General features: G+C 44.1%; 1 protein-coding gene across 1 annotated transcript; it reads right to left on the bottom strand.

Moving 5' to 3' along the window:
* Positions 1–291: 291 nt before the first annotated feature.
* LOC138364408 (uncharacterized) lies at positions 292–11,757 on the bottom strand. The gene is made up of 5 exons (XM_069324031.1): positions 11,401–11,757; positions 10,026–10,173; positions 9,412–9,694; positions 771–830; positions 292–454 (listed from the first exon to the last, which is right to left on the bottom strand). The coding sequence occupies exons 1-5, from the start codon at positions 11,755–11,757 to the stop codon at positions 292–294; spliced, it is 1,011 nt and encodes a 336-aa protein (XP_069180132.1).
* Between the last annotated feature and the right edge of the window lie 12,316 nt (positions 11,758–24,073).

Below are 24,073 nucleotides of genomic sequence, written 5' to 3'. Positions count from 1 at the left end.
AGAGCAACACAGTAGGAGCAATTACTTACCAGTGAAGAAACAATCACACCTAGAAATACTGCTACTGCTAACTCACTGAGAGAGAAGCACCCTCCCAGAGTACCATGGGAACCCACTGCTCGGGACACAAATGTCCCAGACATGGGACCTCTATTCCTCCAAGCGTCAGAGGTATACAAAGTCATCATGTCATTTCCGCCAGGCTCAGCAGGGGGATACACTGGAGTAAGACCTCAGCACCTCAAGGAGATGACAAACCCAGTTCTCGGCAAAGTTGCCGAGACACTACTGTCAGAGGTCACGAAGTTTGTCAACGACTGCCTCTCTGGGCTGATCCCAGATACAATTAAACCTTTCTTCTTTGGAACATCCATTTGTGCCCTCAAGAAGAAGGTTGGTGGAGTCAGACCCATTGCCGTGGGTAACACACTTCGGCGCCTTGTTGCTCGGGCAGCTGTCAGAAAAATTAACATAATTAAAAATTAGCTCCAACGGTGCTTCGACCCCATCAACTAGGTTGTGGTGTCCCCCGTGGCTGTGAAGCAGCAGCTCATGTAGCGCGAGCCTATATTAAGCACCTCCCAGAAAATAAGGCATTAATTGAATTAGACTTTAAAAATGCCTTCAACCAGGTAAAAAGGGATGTGGTTGTAACCTCGCTGTTCTGTGGTAACGAAAGCTGCTACCATTGTAACACTAAAACTATTATTGTAAACTAAAAATTATTGTATCCTAGACTATACTGTTTACTACTAGACTAATATACTTACTGAGTAACACTTCCTACTGGCTGCTCTTGGAACACTTTGTAAAACTTGATAATGGTAAACCTTGAGGAAATTAGTTATTGAACACTGGGTATTTATATTTAACGTAATATGAACTGACATGTGGTGTACCACTGATGGTTACACCGGCAACCAGGGGCACCCTTCAAGGTAACTGACATGTGGTGTACCACTGATGGTTACACCGGCAACCAGGGGCACCCTTCAAGGTAACTGACATGTGGTGTACCACTGATGGTTACACCGGCAACCAGGGGCACCCTTCAAGGTAACTGACATGTGGTGTACCACTGATGGTTACACCGGCAACCAGGGGCACCCTTCAAGGTAACTGACATGTGGTGTACCACTGATGGTTACACCGGCAACCAGGGGCACCCTTCAAGGTAACTGACATGTGGTGTACCACTGATGGTTACACCGGCAACCAGGGGCACCCTTCAAGGTAACTGACCTGTGGTGTACCACTGATGGTTACACCGGCAACCAGGGGCACCCTTCAAGGTAACTGACATGTGGTGTACCACTGATGGTTACACCGGCAACCAGGGGCACCCTTCAAGGTAATCCTATACAGAGAGCTTATTAATTAATTAATCACTGCCACCATCCTGCCTTGACCATTAGCTATATCAAGCAATGAGGCAAGAAACATTGCTTGGCTTGGAGAGTCCTCTTTAACTGTCATTAATAATGGGTCGGTTGTTAACAAAACTTTACCCAGAGAATATGAAGATCCAACAATTGTCACAGACGGAAAGTTTAACATGAGTTTATTGAGAACAAAATATGATATTCACCAAGTATAAGTGCCTACTCTAACATTGGCAAATGTTAAGTAATTTAGACATGGAAAAATATCAAAGATCACACACATTACCTTAAGACCTCTGCCTCTCAATCTGGTGGATTCACTCTGTCTCCTGAGGCTCTCGCTTGATGACCTTCAGCCTCACACTGCCTCCAGCACTCTCTACTCTAACTCCCCTACAGCGGCATATATACACAGCCCCAAGACTGCCGCACCCCCCTATCAGCCGGAGAAAAGGAGGGGAGGGGGGGGGGATGATTTGCTGTTGCTAACCTACATTCAGGCTACCCACACATGCACAAACACTCGAGATTTTTCCATTAAGTTTGTTTGACAACCACCATACACCTCTTCAAGGAGGGGAATAATTAATTACGGGAGTGTGGCTGACCCCTCACCTGGCCGAAAGGGGTAGGTCCCTGGTGTTTACACATAAGAATCTGGAGGTCTAATTCCATAACAATGTTTGAGAAGATGATCAAGAAATATCATCTACTTGAAACTAGCTGGCTAAGACTAGCCTTTGGAAGACGATTCATAGGTCATCATTGCTGACCTCTTGTGGAAGGGTTCCCTGGGTGTGAACTCTAGGGGGAGGGGGGAGGTCATAGGTGTTACCGCTCCCTCTCCCCAGAGTTAAGACAAAATCGGGTGTATTTTTTTTTTTTTTTTTTTTTTTTTTTTGAGATATATACAAGAGTTGTTACATTCTTGTACAGCCACTAGTACGTGTAGCGTTTCGGGCAGGTCTCTGGAATACGATCCCCGCCGCGAAGAATCGTTTTTTCATCCAAGTACACATTTTACTGTTGCGTTAAACAGAGGCTACAGTTAAGGAATTGCGCCCAGTAAATCCTCCCCGGCCAGGATACGAACCCATGACATAGCGCTCGCGGAACGCCAGGCGAGTGTCTTACCACTACACCACGGAGACTGTGAAGTATGGTAATTAAGTATGAAGACTAAGTATGATAATACGAAGTATGATAGTATTTCGTATGATAGTACTAAGTATGATAGTACGAAGACTAAGTATGATAATTAAGGCCAATTTGGTCTTATCCTAACTCATCCAATATACCATATCTACACACTAAAATAAGAAAAAAAATGCCAGTGACATATTGATAATAGAAGTAAACTAACTAAATTAACAAAATGCAAAATACATTATACAGTTTCATTTCAGCAAGAACAATACACAAACGTACAATGAAAGGAACCAAAGTATCCAAAAAAATAAGTGTTGACAAAAATTACAAGTAATGATCTATCTTCAGTAATGATGTATGATACAATCCTAATTGATACAATTTCGAAGAACATAATATGATAAAAAATTATATTACTGAGAAAAAAAGGACAAATCCGGACTGCACACTAAGCAGTCCAGCAAGGCTGGAAGACCCCCCCCCCAAAAAAAAAAACACTTTAAACTAGCATGACATATAAAAAGTATAATAATCCTATTGGAAGAGAAAAAATATAAGTAACTATAAATAATATAATGCCAAAATACAAGTAATGATGCAATCCTACATGATACAACCCTGAGTTACATTACATGATAACAAAGAATACTATGAAAAAATGACATATCCTGCCTGCACACTAGGCAGCCCAGCAAGTCTTCCACACAAGGCTAAATGAAGAAAACCCTAAAAAAAAAACTGGCTTACAACTAACATGATATAATATATATATATATATATATATATATATATATATATATATATATATATATATATATATATATATATATATATATATATATATATATATATATATATATATATATATATATATATATGTCGTACCTAGTAGCCAGAACTCACTTCTCAGCCTACTATTCAAGGCCCGATTTGCCTAATAAGCCAAGTTTTCCTGAATTAATATATTTACTATAATGTTTTTCTTATGAAATGATAAAGCAACCCTTTTCTCTATGTATGAGGTCAATTTTTTTTTATTGGAGTTAAAATTAACGTAGATATATGACCGAACCTAACCAACTCTACCTAACCTAACCTAACCTATATTTATAGGTAAGGTTAGGTTAGGTAGCCAAAAAAAGCTAGGTTAGGTTAGGTTAGGTAGACGAAAAAACATTAATTCATGAAAACTTGGCTTATTAGGCAAATCGGGCCTTGAATAGTAGGCTGAGAAGTGCGTTCTGGCTATTAGGTACGACATATATATATATATATATATATATATATATATATATATATATATATATATATATATATATATATATATATATATATATTATTAAATATGACCGAAAAAGTAAGATTAATAATTCTAACACGAATTTTCTCAATCTTTCGTACATTTCTTTTCACTGTTGGTGGTAATTCAAAAATCAATTCTCCAAAATTCATTTTTATTTCTAGTCTGACGCGACACTTGAGCGCGTTTCGTAAAACTTATTACATTTTCAAAGACTTTAGTTTACATATACACAACTGAATAGAACTTACACATCTCCGATTTTGTTTATATCTACATTTGAGTGAGGTGGATGGGGTGAGGTGGTATTTAATAAGGTATTAATTTCATCAACACAAGACAGAACACGAAACAATGGGTATTGAATAGAAGTGATTGTAGAAAGCCTATTGGTCCATATTTCTTGATGCTTCTATATTGGAGCGGAGTCTTGAGGTGGGTAGAATATAGTTGTGCATTAATTGGCTGTTGATTGCTGGTGTTGACTTCTTGATGTGTAATGCCTCGCAAACGTCAAGCCGCCTGCTATCGCTGTACCTATCGATGATTTCTGTGTTGTTTACTAGGATTTCTCTGGCGATGGTTTGGTTGTGGGAAGAGATTATATGTTCCTTAATGGAGCCCTGTTGCTTATGCATCGTTAAAGCCTAGAAAGAGATGTTGTTGTCTTGCCTATATACTGGGTTTTTTGGAGCTTACAGTCCCCAAGTGGGCATTTGAAGGCATAGACGACGTTGGTCTCTTTTAAAGCGTTCTGTTTTGTGTCTGGAGAGTTTCTCATGAGTAGGCTGGCCGTTTTTCTGGTTTTATAGTAAATCGTCAGTTGTATCCTCTGATTTTTTCTGTAGGGATAACGTTTCTATTGACAATATCTTTCAGGACCCTTTCCTCCGTTTTATGAGCTGTGGAAAAGAAGTTCCTGTAAAATAGTCTAATAGGGGGTATAGGTGTTGTGTTGGTTGTCTCTTCAGAGGTTGCATGGCGTTTCACTTTCCTTCTTATGATGTCTTCGACGAAATCATTGGAGAAGCCGTTGTTGACTAGGACCTGCCTTACCCTACAGAGTTCTTCATCGACTTGCTTTCATCCTGAGCTGTGGCTGAGAGCACGGTCGACGTAAGCATTGACAACACTCCTCTTGTACCTGTCTGGGCAGTCACTGTTGGCATTGAGGCACATTCCTATGTTTGTTTCCTTAGTGTAGACTGCAGTTTGGAAGCCTCCGCTCCTTTCTGTGACTGTTACATCTAGAAAGTGCAGCTTCCCATCCTTCTCCATCTCGTAAGTGAAACTCAACACAGAATTCCGCTCGAATGTCTCCTTCAGCTCCTGCAGACGTCTGACATCAGGTACCTGTGTAAAAATGTCGTCAACATACCTGCAGTATATGGCAGGTTTCAAGTCCATGTCAACTAAGACCATCTGCTCGATGGTACCCATGTAGAAGTTCGCAAACAGGACACCTAGGGGAGAACCCATGGCGACCCCATCTACTTGCTTATACATGTGCCCATCTGGGCTCAAGAAGGGTGCCTCTTTAGTACAAGCTTGGAGTAGTTTCCTTAGAATGTTTTCTGTTATGTCAAGAGGAGTACAAGCCGGATCACGATACACTCTGCCCGCTATCATCTCGATTGTTTCATCCACAGGTACGTTGGTAAACAGTGATTCTACGTCCAACGAGGCTCTTATCCCTGTGGCCCATGTTCCCCGCAGTAAGTCAACAATTTCCTTTGGAGACTTCAGGCTGAAAGCACAAGGTACATAAGGAGTCAGCAAGCCATTGAGTTGCGTAGTCAGTTTGTACATGGGTGTAGATATCTGGCTGATGATTGACCGAAGTGCGTTTCCAGGCTTGTGGGTCTTGACATTTCAATATGCATACCCAGGTTTGTATTCCCCAATAACCTTTGGCAGGTGGAGTCCGGATTTCTTGGCGTTCACAGTTTCGATGAATCTGTTTACCTTTGTTTTCAATTCGGCTGTAATGTCCTTCGTAAGCATTTGGAATTTAGTTTGGTCAGAGAGTATGAGATTCATTTTCGCCAGATATTCATCTTTTTTAAGAATAACGTATATTGGCGAGATGGCCTGGAAAGTGGAGTTGGAGATCCTATTGGACAACATATTCGACCTCGAGACGCAAAAGAAGGTTTCCACTAAAGACACCTTGCAAGCAGAACTTATTGCAGAAGGAGGAAAGATTCGAGGTAACTACAGAAGCACCAAACTGTCCCCCGAGCTCAAAGTGGCAGCTAAGAGCCTTCGTGAGAACAAGGAGATAGTCGTCTGGAGAGGTGACAAGTCTTCTTGTCACCTCTCACAAGAGTTTGTTGTTGTTGTTGTTGTTGAGTTAGGGGCGACGACGATCGTGGGATCGGATGCGCCCCGGCGTACCCGTGAAGGGTGAATCGCAAAGCCAGGAAAGGTGAAATGCCAAGCCAAAACGTGAAACGAGTGACGCCAAGCACTAGAAACTAATATGCCACACGGCAAAGCTACGCACAAAGGGAGAGGCAGAAGCACATAATAGAACAGGGCAAACAAACAGCCAGAAGGGCACACAGAATGTCATAGAGCAAATACACAGGAAATCAGAGCACATACTTGCCCGGGAACTTGGCCTGCGGGAACCTTACATTGAACGCCTCCCAGAGCACCCATTGCCAAGGGTCTCGTACATCCACCGGGGACGCCATAACATCCGGAACCGGGGCAACAAACACTTGCAAACTGGGGACCCAGATGGTAGTACTCATGAGGCGAGAAGTCGCCACTCGCCCCCACAGGAAGGGAACTTGCCCCCAACGAAAACACTCCGGTCCGTCAGACAGCAGTAACTCGGCAATCTTCGACCAGTGACCCTGCGGCATCACAGACGCCGGCAACACGTTCCCCAGGACCCCAACGCGCACCCGCACCACAGGGGAACCCGCGGCCCCGGGCACACCACCAGACAACAGCAGGGAATCCGGATGGCGCGCATCCTTCTGTAACGTCACCACCAGGCCACGCCCAGCACCAGAGTCCACACCATCCCTGGCAGCGGAAGCCACCACCCCCCACTGTGGAGAGTCCCCCGGCGGAGAAAGAACCGAAGGCACGTCCGAGACACAGGCACCAGCACCGGCAGGCACATGGACCTCCGCCACCACGAACCGCGGAGACATCGACGCATCCGTATCCACACTGTCAACACCCGAAGCCCCGCAGTCACTGAAGTCACGAACGTCGGCCCAGGAAGAAGACGAACGCCGGGAACGTTTGGGCACCGGCCGGATATCGTCCGAGCCGGTAAGTGACCCAGAAACACGGGTACCACGAGCCGAAGGAACTGACGCCAGGACGGCAGCAGCCTCTATCACAGGGGGAACCGGGCCACACACAGCAGGAGGCTCCGCAGCCACCCCAGCACCAAACACATCCGGGACCCGAGTCACGGACACAGGGCCAGGCGCAGCATCAGAAGACGAGGGAGAAGACAGCGACGTCACACAGGGAGCTCCAGGAAGGCCCACGGGAGCAGCTGGAACAGCAACAGGATCAGGCAGACCAACCGACGGTACCTCAAGAACCGGAGGAGGGACGGCAACAACCGGAGGAACGGCAGGCGCCGCCGGGGGAGCTGCAGCAGCAAACGGGACGCACACCACCTCATCAACATCACTGGAGACTGCCTCCAGAGGGGGCGGCGGGAAATCCTCGTCGCGGAACAAGTTGACAGGAGCAGCAGGGGCCTCAGAGCACCCGGCAGCCTGATGCCCCAACAGGCCACACCGGAAACAGATACGAGGCTGCCGGGCATAATACACGCGTACGTAGTACCCCATAAGCCGGACAGAAGAAGGTATATCCAACCGCAGGCGCATCCCCAATGTGCGAATGTTTGTACGCCTCCCAGCATACCGCCCCGAGGACAGCGTGTTCACCCGCACGCTGACAACAGTACCAAACCCCCCGAAGTAACGCCGGAGGAGGTCATCAGGGAATTCCAGGGGCGCACCATGGATACTGACATAAGTCAGGGCACCACTGGGTCCGAAATCGCCACAGAGCCGGCATCGTCTGGCAACGGCAACGTACGCCCAACGTACCGACGGAGGAAGTCCCGGTACTCGTCCTCCCCCACGAACTTAATAACAACCCGATGGGCCGTAACTAGCTCCACACCGTAAATAGCCTTCACCGGGATACGAAGCATGTATCACCATCTCGATTGTCGGATAACCAGCCTTACAAGTGAACTCCAGGCCCATGGAGTTCACACGCTGAACAGGAGGAAGATGGCCCCCCATGTCAGAACTGCCACATCAACGCAGCCAGGCAGGCAACAAAATTGGTAGGGCAGGGACGCCCACACCACCTGGCGACCAAAACAGCAAACAACTCCAACAGCCACGGAGGGTCGGTAAACGTCCTCACTCCACGGCTGCTAGCCCTTTTTCTCTCACAAGAGTGAGAGGTGACAGGAGATTGAAAAACAATCAAACAAACAATTTAACGTTATGTTAAAGTACAAACAATAAAATAGTGCCGAATACTGTATGCCAGGCTTCGTAAATCTACTACCACACAGCAGTTGAGCACTGAGGAGTATTCTGAATCGTGGTGGTGGCTGGCTTCTATTTATTTGGGAGCTGGACCAAGGCAGGTGGCGCTGGTATCTTCGATAATTGGAGCCCGGCTCACACAAACTACCATTGCGCTCGTTCCCGGCTGATGGCATGAGCTCCCAGCCACCAGGTGCGATGGAGTGACGGGCATTGGAGTGTAAGGGGGAGTAAACTACTGTCTAGACGTCTGAGAAGTAGTTTTTGTTGCTCTTGCTATAAATTCTTGAATATGCAGACGTGGTGTGGTAGAATAGGTGATGATGGAACAGGCCTAAATTTCCTTTTAAGAGAGATTCTCGTGACAGCTCTCCCCCAAAGCCTGTTCCTATCACTTATTCGACTGCAGGGGAGTGTGGAGTAGAATGTTCCACCTCGTGGACTTGGGAGAGCGTGTTGGCGACGACGTTGTCCGAGCCCTTGATAAAGATGATGATGTTCTGCAGATATGGAGCCCAGCATAACAAGTACTGGTGCTGGTTAGTGAACTGGGTCTGCTGCAGAAGTGTAAGAAAATGGTGCTTGTTGAAGATGTTGAGGTAGCACTGCAGGACTCAGTGAAGTACAAGCGTGTTTGAGAACTGAGCCAGCTGAATGGATCGACGAGAATGGTGATCCGAGGTGATGGTGAGATGATTCATCAATTGCAATGCCCAGCATAGCAAGCGCTGGTTGGAGAACTGGGCCAGCAGTAGGAACCAAAGAAGTTTGTGATACAAGATGTTCACATGGTGCAGCAGGACTCAGCGAAGTTTGGAGAAATGAGCCTGATGCAGGGACCGAAGAATGTTGAGGTTCTAGAGGATGAAGTTGTAACCTATTATATTAGATGATTCGTTGTGTTGCACGTCGGGCAGGATGTTGAGTGGCTCCTCTTTGATGGTAGTAGCTGGAGTGCCTGATCCCATCTCGCTGTGGTAGAATGGTGTTCTTATCGCCAGGGTGGAAGATGAAGGTTTTCCTAACATACAGGTTGTTGGAGAAGATGTCACATTTGCTCTGACTTTCCTGGGTATGTCCGCACTGCGGGCACTGGTTCCTGAGATGCTTCATAACATTAGCAGCCGTACTGTTCTGAACGGAAACTGCTGTAGAAAACCTGTTGGTAGAATACGGGATGTTACTTATATGCACGTTACCTGAGCTTGTCTTGGACAGAGGCTCGTCATGGTTGTTAATGGAAGGGCTGAACGGCTCTGAAGACACTGGTACCTGCATCAGTGGAGCCTTGAATAGAGGAGCGTTCGGCTTACCTGTCATCCGAGACTCTTGGCAATTTTTCACAAAGTGTTTGATATCTTGAATCATACCTGGGCCAGTAGTAGTCCTATTTTAGGGCCTTGTAGGTCTTGTAAAAGCCGTAGTGTGAGTGAGATCCATGGACCAGATGCAAGATCTCTGGTCGCAGGCTGGTAGGAACTACCAGTTGGGTGATTTTGACCCGATTGTTGTCCTCCAATTTCCTGGGTCTATAATGCCGGTATAACACTTGGTTCTCTACAAAGAACCCAGGGATAGAGTTAGGTTGTGTCTGAGCCTGTAGGAATAAAGATGTTAAGGAGGGATCCTCTCTCTGCAACTTACAGAACTCCAGCATGGTGAGATTCGGTGGGAGACTCTGAGAATCTTGAAGGACAGCTGGTTGCGGGAGTGTGGCTTGTGCACGTGTCATCAGGACAGGATGGGAGACGTCATGAGAATCATCTGTTGCTTGGACCTCTTCTATAACAAACTGCAAAATAGGATTTTCCACTGATGAGTCACATACCTGGGGATTTTCTGTGATGATTAGATTCGTAGGTTGTTGATCTTCTGCCAAGTCGTTGCCTAGGAGAAGTTGAATTCCTGATATGGGAAAAGGCCTTTTCCGGATGGCGACATGGACTTCACCTTGTATAAATGAACATTCCAGGCGGACTCTGGCAAGTTGATAAGGGGGTAGTTGCAGTGAGATCTGTAATGAGGACAGTCTCTCCGGTGTAGGTGACGTTGGGAACTTCAGGTTTCGTTGGTTGAAGTCAGTGCAGCTGACTTCAGAAGTATAGATTGTTGAGCAGCTGTGTCTCTCAAGATGTTCACCTTGAACCTTTCCTCCGAAGCTTCACCGCTGGCAGAGACAGTTTAGGAGTACAGGTGTCTGTTGAAGAGAGAAAGATCAATAGATGAAACAAAAAAAATCATCACAGGCTTAGGAATCTTATGAATTTTAGGAGGAGGTGATTTGGGCTTAGTCTCACGGCTGACCTTACAGTGAGGATTGGTACACTTTTCTATGGTATGCCCATAATCTTTGCAGTAATTGCAATACAACGAAGCGTTCACATTACTGGTGCTCACTTTTTCAGGACTAGACCAAGATGTCTTACTAGAAGGTAAGTCGGATGTAACTCTGAATGAGACTGTAGGAGTCAGCCAATTGTGACCATCTAGTGAGGTCGGTTTCTTCCTTGTTTGGTAGGTAGAGACGTATGGGATTAGGTACAGGCCTGAGGAATTCTTTCACCAGGAGAAGGTTGACGAGATCTGTAAAGGTGGAGACTTGTGCGGCTTCCAGCCACTTCATGAAATATCTCTTTTTTGTTATTTGCAACCTCTAGGTAAGTAGTAGCACTCGCTTTAAGGTAATCCCTAAACTTATGTCTGTAGCTTTTTATGGATAGGAGGTAGGCATTGAGCACTGCCTGTTTCAATACCTTGTAGTCGGTTTCGGACGCTATTGTACTGTGAGTCACGGCAGCTCTACCTGTCAAATGAGACCTGAGAAGTACAGACCACTGATCCTGAGGCCAGCTTAGTTGGTTAGCTAGAGCCTCAAATGAAGTAAAGAATACATCTACCTCAGCCTCAACAAAAGATGGCATTAACTAAATTGCATGAGAAAGGTTGAAACGTACCGGCAGGTTAGCTTCTGCTTCCTTGCGTTGAGTGTGGTGTGTAGTTTTCAAGTCAAGCTCCTTACGTCGTTGCTCTTTAACAATGGCGGCTTGTTTTTCAGCGGCTTCGTGTTGAAGTTCGGTTTGTTTCTTCTCGTGTTCAAGTTGGAACTCGAGTTGTTTTTATGGAGCTGAAGAGCTTCCCTCTGAAGAGTAGCTTCACGTTCTTTCATTAGAAGAACTTCATGTTCACCCTCACGTTGAAGGGCAGCTTCACGTTCTTTCATTTGAAGTGCTTCCTGTTTGAGGGCAGCTTGCTCCCTCTCACGTTCACGTTGCAGTTCAACTTGTTGCTTTTGTAGTTCAAGTTGTTCCTTCTGCATCTGGAGAGCTTCCTTCTGACGTTCGCGTTCGAGAGAGGCAAGCTCTATCTTCAATTTCATGGCTGCCACGGCGCTCCTATCTGCAATTAAGTGTTGTTCATGTGACTCAGATGTAATATTATCATTGTCTAATAGATGACCAAGTATAAGGTTATGGAGATCAGTTTTAGTGGCTCCATGGGGGGCAGTAATGCGGTACTCATTTACTAGAGTCAGCAACTCCACCTAAGTGGCACGAACTAGTGTGCCCACTTTATCGTTCGGATTCTGTCGGAAAGCTGATAGACGAAACATGGTGAACAGAATGAGAGCAAATAGTATGCAAAGAAAATACCTCAGTTGATGAACCAAAATATGAGATGTCAAACTGACAGGATGACGTGGAAAATGTAAACTATCCTGTTTAAACTTAATAGTCAAGGTTACGACAATTAACTTCGGTAATTGAATTGACTTGATTACTTAGATCAAAGAATGAAACGAAATGTTTCTAGAACGTAGGGAATCTTGTACCCGGTACTCTATATGATGAGGATAAGGGCAAGAGGGATCCTATTTAATTTGTGAAACATAATTGTCTCAAAGGTAGTGCAAAAAATGTAGGGATTTCTTACGTGGTCTCTAAATGACGAGAACAAAGATAAAAGGTGTCCTACTAAAACTAGATAGTACTTACAGAGTTAACACTCCTTGTGTTCTGGAAACGAATGGTAACTCCCTACCTTTGAAAGTACCATATCTCTGACCGACCTATAGGGGTGCGAAAAGTGTCAATTAATGACGAGAACTGTTGTATTGGTCCCAACCGTACAGCGTAGTCCGTGCGAGAGGAACTATGGCCCTCTGTGTCCTCCTACGTTCGGATTGCAAAGAAAAGGCTTATTAGCCCGGAGACAGACCAAAGTACCAGGGTACTAAAGGGGGTGATCTGCCGTAATGAGAACTCTCCTGTAAGGACGAGAATAAGATGGAAATCACAGGATATAACAACGATTATTGAACAACCAATTACGAGTATGAATTTGGGCACAAAACATCACGTAATCCAAAATCAATCCAACAGTCTTAAATTACTACACCTGGAAAGCAAACAGTATGAAGCACCATTAAAATTACTCAAAGATTTCTGAAAAGATAAACCTGTAATAAAGTACAATTACCACAACTTTAAGTGAAGAGTCTAGGAACATACCTGAACAAGACTCCTACGACAGGCCCCAAATTAACGTGACATGAGGATTCCTGGCTGCACCACCAAAGGGTGCAGACGTCGGGCTTCGGCTGTCAGTAGTCGTCTGCCGTTGCTGAGTGGCGGTTTGCTGTGGGGGGGGGGGGGGGGGTGTGGAGCGCCCGCTGGTCAGGGCCCTGCCTGCCGGTATGGATGCGGCTGATACTAGCCGCATTCGGAGGATCGACACAGTGCGGCTGAACTTTTCTGCTGTTGTGGACTGGCCCGTTGTAGAGATTGCTCTCCTGGACGTCCTCCATGTTGACGTCCCCGAGCTCCTGGGCCTCGAGAAGTTGTCGCCCACCCGTGTTGCGGTGTCATTCGCCACGTCACATGTTTACTGGGAGTTTGTGCCTCGCTGGGATGGCCGCACGCTTCCTCTTCCGGCTTCGGCTGTGTTTGTGGAGATCTCGGATCCCTGGGGGCCCTTGTCGTTTGTGAGTGTTCACGGCGAGCCGGTGACCTTCCCCGAGACGGCCCTCATATCCTTGTTTACATGGGTTGGGACGGTGGTGAAGCACCGGTTTAACATTTTGAGTGCGGGCCGGCTGAAGGGGGTCCGGCTGGTTTCACGCACGCTTGTCATGTGGCTCACGAGCCCTATACCGTCCAGGGACTCGTTTCGTGGGCTATCTCTGAGGACTTTCTATCAGGGTCAAACCCACACGTGTTTCCAGTGTGGTGCTGAGGGCCACGTAGTGGCCGGTTGCGACACTCCTCATGCTGAAGCCCCTTCAGTTTTCCTGGAGGATGATTTTCCTCGCTTATCTGTGCGTGTGGACTCCCCGGCGGATCCTCGCTCTGTGCAGGTGCCTGGTGTGGATCCCGCGGCGGTTCCGGATGTCGCTACGTCTGGACCTGATATGTCTGCCCCGCCGGTGAGCTCGGGGGACCTGGGGGCGCCTGTTTCGGACCTTCGTCGTTCAATAACTGCGGTGGTGCTTCTGCATCCGGTGGCCTTGGGGGATGTTGTAGGGGTGGCGCCTGCATCTCCTGCTGGAGAACATGTGCTTCCCGGGGCTGGCGGGGCGGTGGTATGTGTGTGTCCACCCACGCCCTCTGCCTCGTCGCCTCTGGTAGTTTCCTCGTTGACGAGTACCTCTTCTCTTCTGCCGATGCCGTCGCCCTCAATGGATACCTCACGTATGCTGGAGTCTACCTTTCCGCCTGCTGTGTCTCTTCCTTCTCCGACTCCGGTCTCCGTTCCTGGTGGTGACTTTTTGCCCCGCGTTGTTGAGGCTGCTGTTCTGCGCGATCGTGCTGCCCCGGCTTTGGGGCCGCCTACTGGTGGTTCTTCTGGGACACCGCTTGCTGGGGGTGACAATTCCAACGATCAGCGGCCTCTTTTTAAGCGCCGTCGCTCGGCTCGGGCTGCGTCACCTCGCCGGTCGTGGGCAGAGGAGCGTGATGTGATGGATGATGATGCTGTGGCCGATGCTGTGTTGCCTCCTGTGGTGCCTTCTGTGTTGGACGCTGTGCCTCCTGCTGGTGGCTCCCCTCAGTGGGCAGTTGCCCCTGGTGATCGCGACCTTGTAGTGGTGTTGTCGAAGGATGTGTGGCGGGGGGCCTCTGCTCCTGTTCCGGTTGGTGGGGGCACTGGGCCCCCTGCGGAGCCACCCTCCGTGGGTCTCGGTGCGGTGCCCGGCGCCGAACGGAGTCCACGCCTTAGTGGGCGGGCCGGTGTGCAGCCTGCCATGCAGTCCGGTGTGCTTACAAGTGTGCAGCCCTGTGACCAGCTTCCTAGCGGGAAACCCGTCCCTTTCGTCCTCCCAACCGGCGAGGTGATCGACAGATCTACGGCAACTGCGACTTTTGAGTGTGATGACCTGGTGCATCCTGTTCCCTGGTGCCCATCTACCATCTGGGTTCCACGAGCGCAGTGTTTTGTCTCGGGAGTGCCGAATTCGATGCCTCGGCCTACTACAACTCCTGGGTGTCCGATTCCTGAAAATGACCAATTTGTTTGGGAAGCTTATTGCTTCCCAAATAAGTTGGGAAGCAATAAGTATGAGTGAAGTTGGGAAGTATCAGTATGAGTGATTGGTGTGATTGGTTTCTGTCTGTGTTGTGCGTGATGTTTCCCCGGTGCCTGCGTGCACAGGTGGGTGTCCTTGTCTGTGCATGTGGGTGTTGTTCTTGCCCCTGCGTGGCCTGTTTTGTTGTGTTTGCGATTTGTTTTGGATGTTTGTGTTGTGGTTGTGTGCGGTTGTGGGTGTTTGGTGTTATTTCTTTTGTGTCGTTGCGCGCACCCCGTGTATTGTGTTGGGATGGCGGGCGGTGTGGTTGTGTACGACGCTTGTGTGCGTGTGTTTATTTTCTTCTCCTCGTGATTGCTTTATTCTTTGTACAACATTTATATTATTTATGTTCTAGTATGTAGTTTTTTGGGTATCATGTTCCTCGGTTGTTGGTGCCCTTATTTGTGTCCGGTTCCGTTCCTTTATGTGCGGGGTCGGACTGCCCGTGCTTGTGTTTTTCTTGCCCCCTCCCCCTATTTCTGTTTTAGGGGTGATGGCTTTCTGTACATTTGTTACTTTTTTTTTTTTACTTTTTTTTTTTGTTCTTGTCCTTATGTTATTTATGTGTCATTTATTTGTTGTGTATTTTGTGCAGTTTCTTTGCTTGTGTCCCTTTGTGTGTTTTGTGTTTCTTTCCTGGCTCCTGTGTGGGCCTCTTTCTTTGCTATGTACCAAATTTATTATTTATGCCTGTTTTATGGTGTGTGGCGCATGCCTTTTGTGTGTTCTTGTGCTCCTCTGTATTTTGTCTTTATATTCATGTTTGGTTGATGTTCTTTTTGCTTTTTATATGATGTGATTTGTCTCTTCCTGTGCCATGTGATTTTGTTATTTTTTTCTGTTCTTTCCTTGTTATGTGCTTGTTTTTTGGCTTTTTATATCAGTAAAAAAAAAAATTAACGTGGCGTGAAAAAATAGTTGTTAGTGCAGTCACTATTAGGGCAGATGGAATGCCGGTCACATTAAACAAAAAAAAAGTAAAAATAAAATAGACTGCTTGGTGACGTCTCAACAGTGAAGTAACTGCAGGATAAAACATAAAGAGGACAAAAAGATTAAATACTCTAATATGGAAAAAATGACTTTAACAGATACAACAAATAAAAATAGCTCCTTCTAGTCTTAGCAATATTACCATGTGCAAAATGAACAAAAACAATCAAACAAACAATTTAACGTTATGTTAAAGTGCAAACAGATTCAGATTCAGATTCAGATGTTTATTCAGGTAAGGTATATACATACAAGTGATGTTACATTAATGGATTGATATATAGATAGAGCTAGTACATACAATGCCTAAAGCCACTATTACGCAATGCGTTTCGGGCAAGAAAAACATTAATATCTAGAACTTAATACTAATTGAGCATAAAGAATAAAAAGTGTTGAGAACAAATACAAATAAAGATAAAAAAAGGGGGAACATGACTGAAAAAGCAGCACAAATACAATAGGTTGACAAACAGTGTTGATTAAAAAAAAAGAAAATAACAGACATGGGTTGACAATAGAGGAGTGAGGTAGGTTACAGGGAATTTATTAGGTAGTGTTTAGTTTTTATCTTAAACTGGTTGAGAGAGGTACAGTCTTTAACATGGCTGGGAAGGTCATTCCACATTCTGGGCCCCTTGATTTGCAGAGCATTTCTAGTTTGATTAAGACGTACTCTAGGAATATCAAAACTGTATTTATTTCTGGTGTGGTGCTCATGGGTTCTGTTACAACCTTCTATGAAGCTTTTAAGATCAGGATTGGCATTATAGTTTAGCGTTTTATATATGTATAATACACATGAGAGAATGTGCAGTGACTTAATATCTAACATATTCAGAGATTTGAGTAGGGGTACCGAGTGATGTCTGGGGCCAGAGTTGGATATTGTTCTAATAGCGGCTTTGTGTTGGGTAATTAGAGGACGTAAGTGATTTTGGGTAGTAGAACCCCAAGCACAAATACCATAGTTGAGATAAGGATAGATAAGGGAGTAATAGAGAGTCACCAGGGCAGGGCGTGGTACATAATATCTGATCTTAGAAAGAATGCCCACAGTTTTTGAAACTTTTTTTGATATATTTAGAATGTGTCCCTGGAAATTCAGCTTGTGAATAGCAATAAAATAGTGCAGGAATACTGTATGCCAGGCTTCGTAAATCTACTACCACACAGCGGTTGAGCACTGAGGAGTATTCTGAATCGTGGTGGTGGCTGGCTTCTATTTGTTTGGGAGCTGGACCAAGGCAGGTGGCGCTGGTGTCCTTGATAATTGGAGGCCGGCTCACACAAACTACCATTGCGCTCGTTCCCGGCCGATGGCGTGAGCTCCCAGCCACCAGGTGCGATGGAGTGACGGGCATTGGAGTGTAAGGGGGAGTAAACTACTGTCTAGACGTCTGAGAAGTAGTTGTTGTTGCTCTTGCTGTAAATTCTTGAATATGCAGACGTGGTTTAAGTTCAAGTATGTTTATTGAGACAAGAAAGAAATACATCTCAAAGGGATAGAGTAGCTTAGGCTATTTCTACCCCCCTCTACTTCAAGTCCCTCAAGGGGCGCACAAATTCAGTAAGTACAAATAGACAATTAACATTACAAGAATCCCATTTAACATTTGCAGGTTAATATAGTAAGCACAGCATATAATTGTTACACTCTTGGGGCAAAATTCTTGTAGCTCCTAAGTATACTGTCAATACCATTATTACACATCCAAACAATTTGATGTGGTACACTACTTATTTCCTTATTTCTAGTTATCAATAAGTTGACACTCTAATACATAATGTTCTAAGGTGTGGGCGTGCGGCTTACTACATAATTTACACTCCTTATCTTTTTCAATGACAATAACACCGTATTGCCAGATATATTTGTATCCTAATCTTAATCTCATGTAAATTGAATCCTTCCAAGTAGACTTTCCTTTGCCATAGGTGAAGGACGAATTTGTATTTATTACTGAATAATTCTTAAGTGTGTAACTACTGTCCACCATTGCCATTCTCTTTATCATTTCTTCACCCTCTTGGATCATCTTGATTCTTGTTTTTATTTGTTTCAAGGTTAACTGACATACAATATCAACAAGAGTTTTTTCAGTGGCTCTCTTCGCTATGTCATCAACTACCTCATTCAACAGTATTCCCACATGTGAAGGGATCCACATGAATCTTACTTTATACCCAGTTTTTTCTAGTCTCTTAACATTTTCTCTACACTCTATCACAATATTCTGGTATACTGGGCGTCTGCTATTTAAAGACTAACGCTCCTCTGCTGTCAATAAAGAAGCAGGCATTTTTACCACATTTGACTACTTCCTGTAATCCTGCTAATACACCTTGGAGTTCAGCCTGCGTTGAAGAGACATTGTCAGTTAAGGGGCGTCCAATAACAGTATCAACAGTGCCGTTGTCAGTGTACTCCCTGATCAAGGCTCCACATCCTGCCTTCCCATCCCTAGCTACTGACCCATCACAATATACATGTAGAGTGTTTTCTGTAGGCAATTTCCTAATTATACAATCATATGTTGCCCTCAGCTCTCCTATTTCATACATACTTTTTTTCTTTTGCAAGGGAGTAATTACTACATCTACATTACAATCCTCCCATGGTGGTGTGAATTTTCTCTTCGGCACAGCAATACACTGTAATAACATCATACTTAATAACATTAGAACATAAGGTATTCATATATGCTCTTTTCTTCATCATACATTGCTCATTACTTCCCACCTTTTGAACCGAGAGGATTAATCCATTAGCTCCCCCACCTCTCATTAATCTAAGGGCAGAGGCTACATTTATCTCTGCAATTCTATCCCCAATACTCTGCAGGTTCAACTCCATCCTCATTATCTCAATCATAGCATTTCTTGGGCATCCTAAGATAATTCTCATGGCTTCATTTTGTACCTTTTCCAACTTGCCCTTCCTACCTTTACCAAAATAAGAAATGACAGGTGCAGCATAATCAATAAAAGATCTTACAGTACTCAAGTATATCATTCGTAGCACAGGGACTCCCACTCCCTTTCCACAGCATGCCAAGGCCTTCAGAGGTTGTAATCTCTTCCGACATTGACCCAACAGTCTGTTCATCTCAGCTTCCAAACTCTCATGGGTATATCCAACATATATGCCTAAATATTTATATATATTAACTCTCTCTATATTTTTACTGTTTATTTTCAATATAATGGGCCTCCGACTTCAACATTCAAACTTAGTTTTTGAGATTTTTTTTTTTTGAGATATATACAAGAGTTGTTACATTCTTGTACAGCCACTAGTACGTGTAGCGTTTCGGGCAGGTCCCTGGAATACGATTCCCTGCCGCGAAGAATCGTTTTTTCATCCAAGTACACATTTTACTGTTGCGTTAAACAGAGGCTACAGTTAAGGAATTGCGCCCAATAAATCCTCCCCGGCCAGGATACGAACCCATGACATAGCGCTCGCGGAACGCCAGGCGAGTGTCTTACCACTACACCACAGAGACTGCATGTTTTGTTTTCATTAACCACCAGTCCCATATGGTGACACAGGTTTCCGAAATTGTCCAACACTGTTTGAACCTTTGAAATATCTTTGCCCTGAAACAAAATATCATCGGCATATATGATCGGAGTTACCCCATTTGAGTATCTCTCAGACGCTATCTTATTCATTAGTACATTAAACAGAGTAGGACTCAACACTCCTCCCTGAGGTGTGCCGAGTTCAAAAGATCTCACACCTGACATACAATCTTGATACCACACCTGAGCCTTCCTTTTGTAAAGATAATCCCCTATCCAGCGCAATAATCTCCCTTTAACACCAAGACTAGCTAATTCATATAAAATAACCTCTTTGTTGTCTTTATCAAAAGCGCCTTGTAAATCAATAAAAATTCTATAATAATCATTTTCATTAGCTAGACGTTTAATAATACAATCAGAGGTACTTTTTCCTCTGAGGAACCCGAACAAATTACTAGACAGCTGATCACCTATTGTATATAAAAGTCTATTTAAAATGATCCTCTCCATCATTTTACAAAAACACGAGGTTATAAACACACTGGTCTGTACTCTCCATTGGCTTTAAGGATAGGGATGATCACAGCTTTTTTCCATTTACTGGGAATACTGCCCTCTTTATAACTAATATTAAAGAGGTCTAACAGTGGGCTTTTCGTCATAATGGCAAGATCATTAAGTATTTCATAAGTTACTCCATCCTCCCCAGGGGCGGTAGATTTCCCAACTTTAATCGCCGGTATTAGTTCTTCTCTGGTAATACCTGTGCAAGTGACATCACCACTGTTACCTGCTGTAAGTATAAAATCCTTTCTTAGATCTTTCCAAGAATCTAATGAAGAATCTAATGATTCTCTCGTTATAGCGGGTAATGAACTAAGTTTAGCAGCTTCCGCCCATTTATTTACGAGACCATTTGCAATTCCTTGCGGGTCAGGATGTGCAAAAAAATTATGCTTTTTACCCCTTATTTTATTTACGTCTTGCCAGATTTCCTTCAAGTTTCTGTTACTCCCAACTTTCTCTGCAAACTCCTGCCAATACTTGCTCCTAATTTCCTTTCTCTTCTCCCCACACAGCCTAGCAACTGCCAGTAAAGCATTCTTCCCTTCCTCAGTCCTACCATTCCTATTCCAATCCCTGTGAGCTCTCCTCATTGTTAATGTCCATCCCTTAAGCATCTTGTCATGTGTATAATTTTCTTTTCTGGGGGGATGCTTTTTATACTTGATGTTTTCCGGTTCAATGTTGCTTTAAATACATCTACCTCCTTAATTAGATCTTCATAAAATGCTTCTGCCGAAACTGGCTTATAAGTATCATACCAAGACTTAATATGGCCAACAAGACCCCTTAATTCTCCCTCATTAAACTTTAACCTTTTCCTCTGAAGGCAGGCATGCTTTTTATCTAGTTTAAGCTGTATTTGTAACGCAAAATGATCACTTAGCATTTCATCCACAGTAAGACAATTCCCCTCTATGCCCTCAGCATTTATCAAACAAGCATAATCTAATCTCCCTCCCCTCAAATAAGTCGGAGAAGGCTCGCCCAGCAGTTGAACATCTTCATGTTCCTGCAAAAACTGGTACCATCTGCAACCATTTCTATTTGCTTTATCCTTTGATCCTAAAGCTGGATGTCTGGCATTAAAATCCCCTACCACAAGTGTATCTTCAGAAAAGAAGGAATCTGGCAAGTATCTTAAATCAAGGGAGCTATCAGAGATGTATAGATTAATGAAATTTCACTCTCGGTCCTTTTGTGGGATATTTGGGCTTGATTCTGATTAATTAATAATTAATGTAGCAAATTAAATTACGAAGGACCACCAGCTTTTATAGTAAAGAGGGAAACTGAGAATTTCAGATCATTGGATAAAATTCTAGAGAAAACTAGTGACTATGGATATAACTAGAAAGCATGATCATAAGAATAATTAATGGGCTGTATTATTAAAGAAACAAACCTCAAACACCTACATTGGGGGGTTATTACTGGAGGTAAGTACGTCCAGGAATCAGTGAGGTTCGTTCACTAATTCAATTAATAATAATCTAATCCTATAAATAATGCTGAATATAATATCATTCACATAAAGAAGAACATGAATATGAGCATAATAATGAGTTACAGTAAATCACACATTAATATCAAACATTCTGAATAAATCAAATTGCAAAGAAATGGATAAAAAAGAAATAAGCCTTAGCTTGAAGCAGATTCCTTTAGATAACCATAGTAGTCCTCTTAATTCTCCAGATTCGGTACACTGACGAGTGGTACGGGTTAACATGGAGGAGGCAGCCGGAGGAATTCTTCTCTCGGGCTGCAAGATAAATAACTACCAGTAGCAATTGATTTAACTACTCAATTCATATTCAAAAATATTAATATCTACAGATGGAATTCTAATCACCTGTTATTAGGTGTTATCCCGCGGCGTAACGAACAATCACCCTGCTATTAACAGACCTGTAAATGATGCATCAAATAAAGGAATACTTAGCTGTGGGCACTGTATAAGTATTAAGATTGCCGTAATTTCGCATCCCAGGCTCCGGTGAACCTATCCTGGATAGTGATGCGTTTCAAGCTGGCTGATCACGTGTCGTCAGGAACCAAGTCAAGGGGTCCCTCATTTAACACCAGCACTAGTTGAAGATATTATCTGCAAGGTCATTCACGCCTCACAGTGGCGGCTTTCATCTGAGGATGGATCACACCTGTCCTATTTGCTGGACAATGGCGTCCTTTTATGAGTACGGTAAGCGCAGCTTTGCTTCCTTTCGGTTCTACACGTGTCCGCGTACTGAGGATGGTGGCGTCCCTCCAACCCACGCCGAGTCGACGTTCATAACACAAATTATTGTCACGAACATTAATATTTCTCGCATTCGCGCTTGAAACTTTAAAGACTGGACGAGTTTATTATTTAGAGGAACGAAATATTATTATTTACCAATTTAAGAATAGTAAATATATAAGGGAGAGGAATTAATGTCTCCCCATGGCATTCATTGATGACGTTAACTCTATCGCGAGGTAGACGCTATGATTCTAACGCTCTATTCGGCTTTTAGTTAGAGAACAATTCGTCTGCAATCAGTTGTCATACAGAATGCTTTAATTATGGAGAATCGTATTTAATTCTCACACAAAATTGGATATAATGTGTTTACTGTAAGGAAATCTGACGCAATACTGGCGTCAGGTGACGTGAGAATTCTAGCCTACTGCACAGATGAATTATTAGTACATGAGAATTCTACGAGTTGTTAATTTTACTTACTACAATATTTAGTATGGTTAGTAATAAGTAATGAGAATACAACAATGCTGTATTCGGTGTTGGAAATATCCAACACCTTTAATTGTATCCGCAAGCTAATACTTTCAATACCTCTATATCTCTGAGGGATTCCAGTTATCTCGGCATGTATGGTACTTTTGACATAACATGAGAATCCCCTAGTTCCTCCATCAGCATATAAGTGAAAACCTCTATAGCCATTTAGCCTCAGAATGCTACCATCCCCATCCCCAGTTTCCTGGAGTGCTAATATGTCAATATCCTCTCTAAGAGTATAATAGTGTACATCCACCGCTCTAGTTTTTAATCCATTAACGTTCCAAGATAATATTCTCAATCTACTTTCATCCATGATTAATAATAAAACTACCTTTGCCCTGTCCGTCACATTCCATGAGATACGAGAGTACCTTAGAAACTTCCTTCCAACACCGTAACATTTTTTCTTTCTCCTCACTTTCACAACTACTACTAACATCGAAGGTAATATTATTCATATCTATTTTCTTTGTTATTTCTGTATACCGTTTTACTTTAACCTTTCTTTCAACATTTGTCACAACAGGAGGTTGAACACCGCTAACACTACTAGAGTGTGTATTCTCCTGACTATCCTCTATCATCGTTGCCTCATGCACATCATTACTTTTTTCTACGCACGTTTCACTTTCCATTTCACGTCCTGTTTTACTTTCAATTACACGTCCTGTTTCACCACCATCTTCACCCCGTCTACCCTCCATAGCCAATTTTTCCAATGCCTCAATCCTCTTATCTAGTTTTTTTTAGATACTCCAAAATTTGATTACCAACCTCAGAGGTGACCATATTGTCCTGAACCTTGTCCTCGCAAGGTTTCAGTTTTCCCACTGCATGATGTACTTTCCCTAGGCTCGCCTTTATTTTCTCCGTCCCTTTCTCCCACACATTGATCACAGGGGCTGTCGTTGGCTTCCAGCTGTTTCCTCTATGTTCCTCTTGCACAATCTTTCATTGCTGCGAGGATACAGCTATCCTGCTTGTAGGACCCGTCCTAGTCTCTTTCAGATGAGGCTTCATGGGGCATGGAGAGGAACTAGCATTGTGGCTGCCTCGACAGTTGCAACAAAATGGGACGATTTTTTCACTTCTTTCAATCTTGACTCTACACTCTCGCGAGTCGTGTTTCTTCCCACAATACCGACACCTGGGGTCAAACTGGCATTTCCATACCATATGTTCCCAACGTGAGCACTTCATGCACAGTATGGGCTCTTCAGTGTATTTTGCAACGTTCCTATAGCCTAGTCCTTG

The sequence above is a fragment of the Procambarus clarkii genome, chromosome 13 (assembly GCF_040958095.1).
Source record: "Procambarus clarkii isolate CNS0578487 chromosome 13, FALCON_Pclarkii_2.0, whole genome shotgun sequence".
Lineage (NCBI taxonomy): Eukaryota > Metazoa > Arthropoda > Malacostraca > Decapoda > Cambaridae > Procambarus > Procambarus clarkii.
This window is presented reverse-complemented; position numbering and strand designations above follow the sequence as displayed.

Coding starts and splice junctions, on each gene's coding strand:
- LOC138364408 (XM_069324031.1), bottom strand. CDS start 11,757: ATGAAATTGAAGATAGAGCTTGCCTCTCTCGAACGCGAACGTCAGAAG. Junction 10,174..11,400: donor CATTGTTAAAGAGCAACGAC/GTAAGGAGCTTG, acceptor CCTATTTTGCAG/TTTGTTATAGAAGAGGTCCA. Junction 9,695..10,025: donor TCTCACCATGCTGGAGTTCT/GTAAGTTGCAGA, acceptor CTCGGATGACAG/GTAAGCCGAACGCTCCTCTA.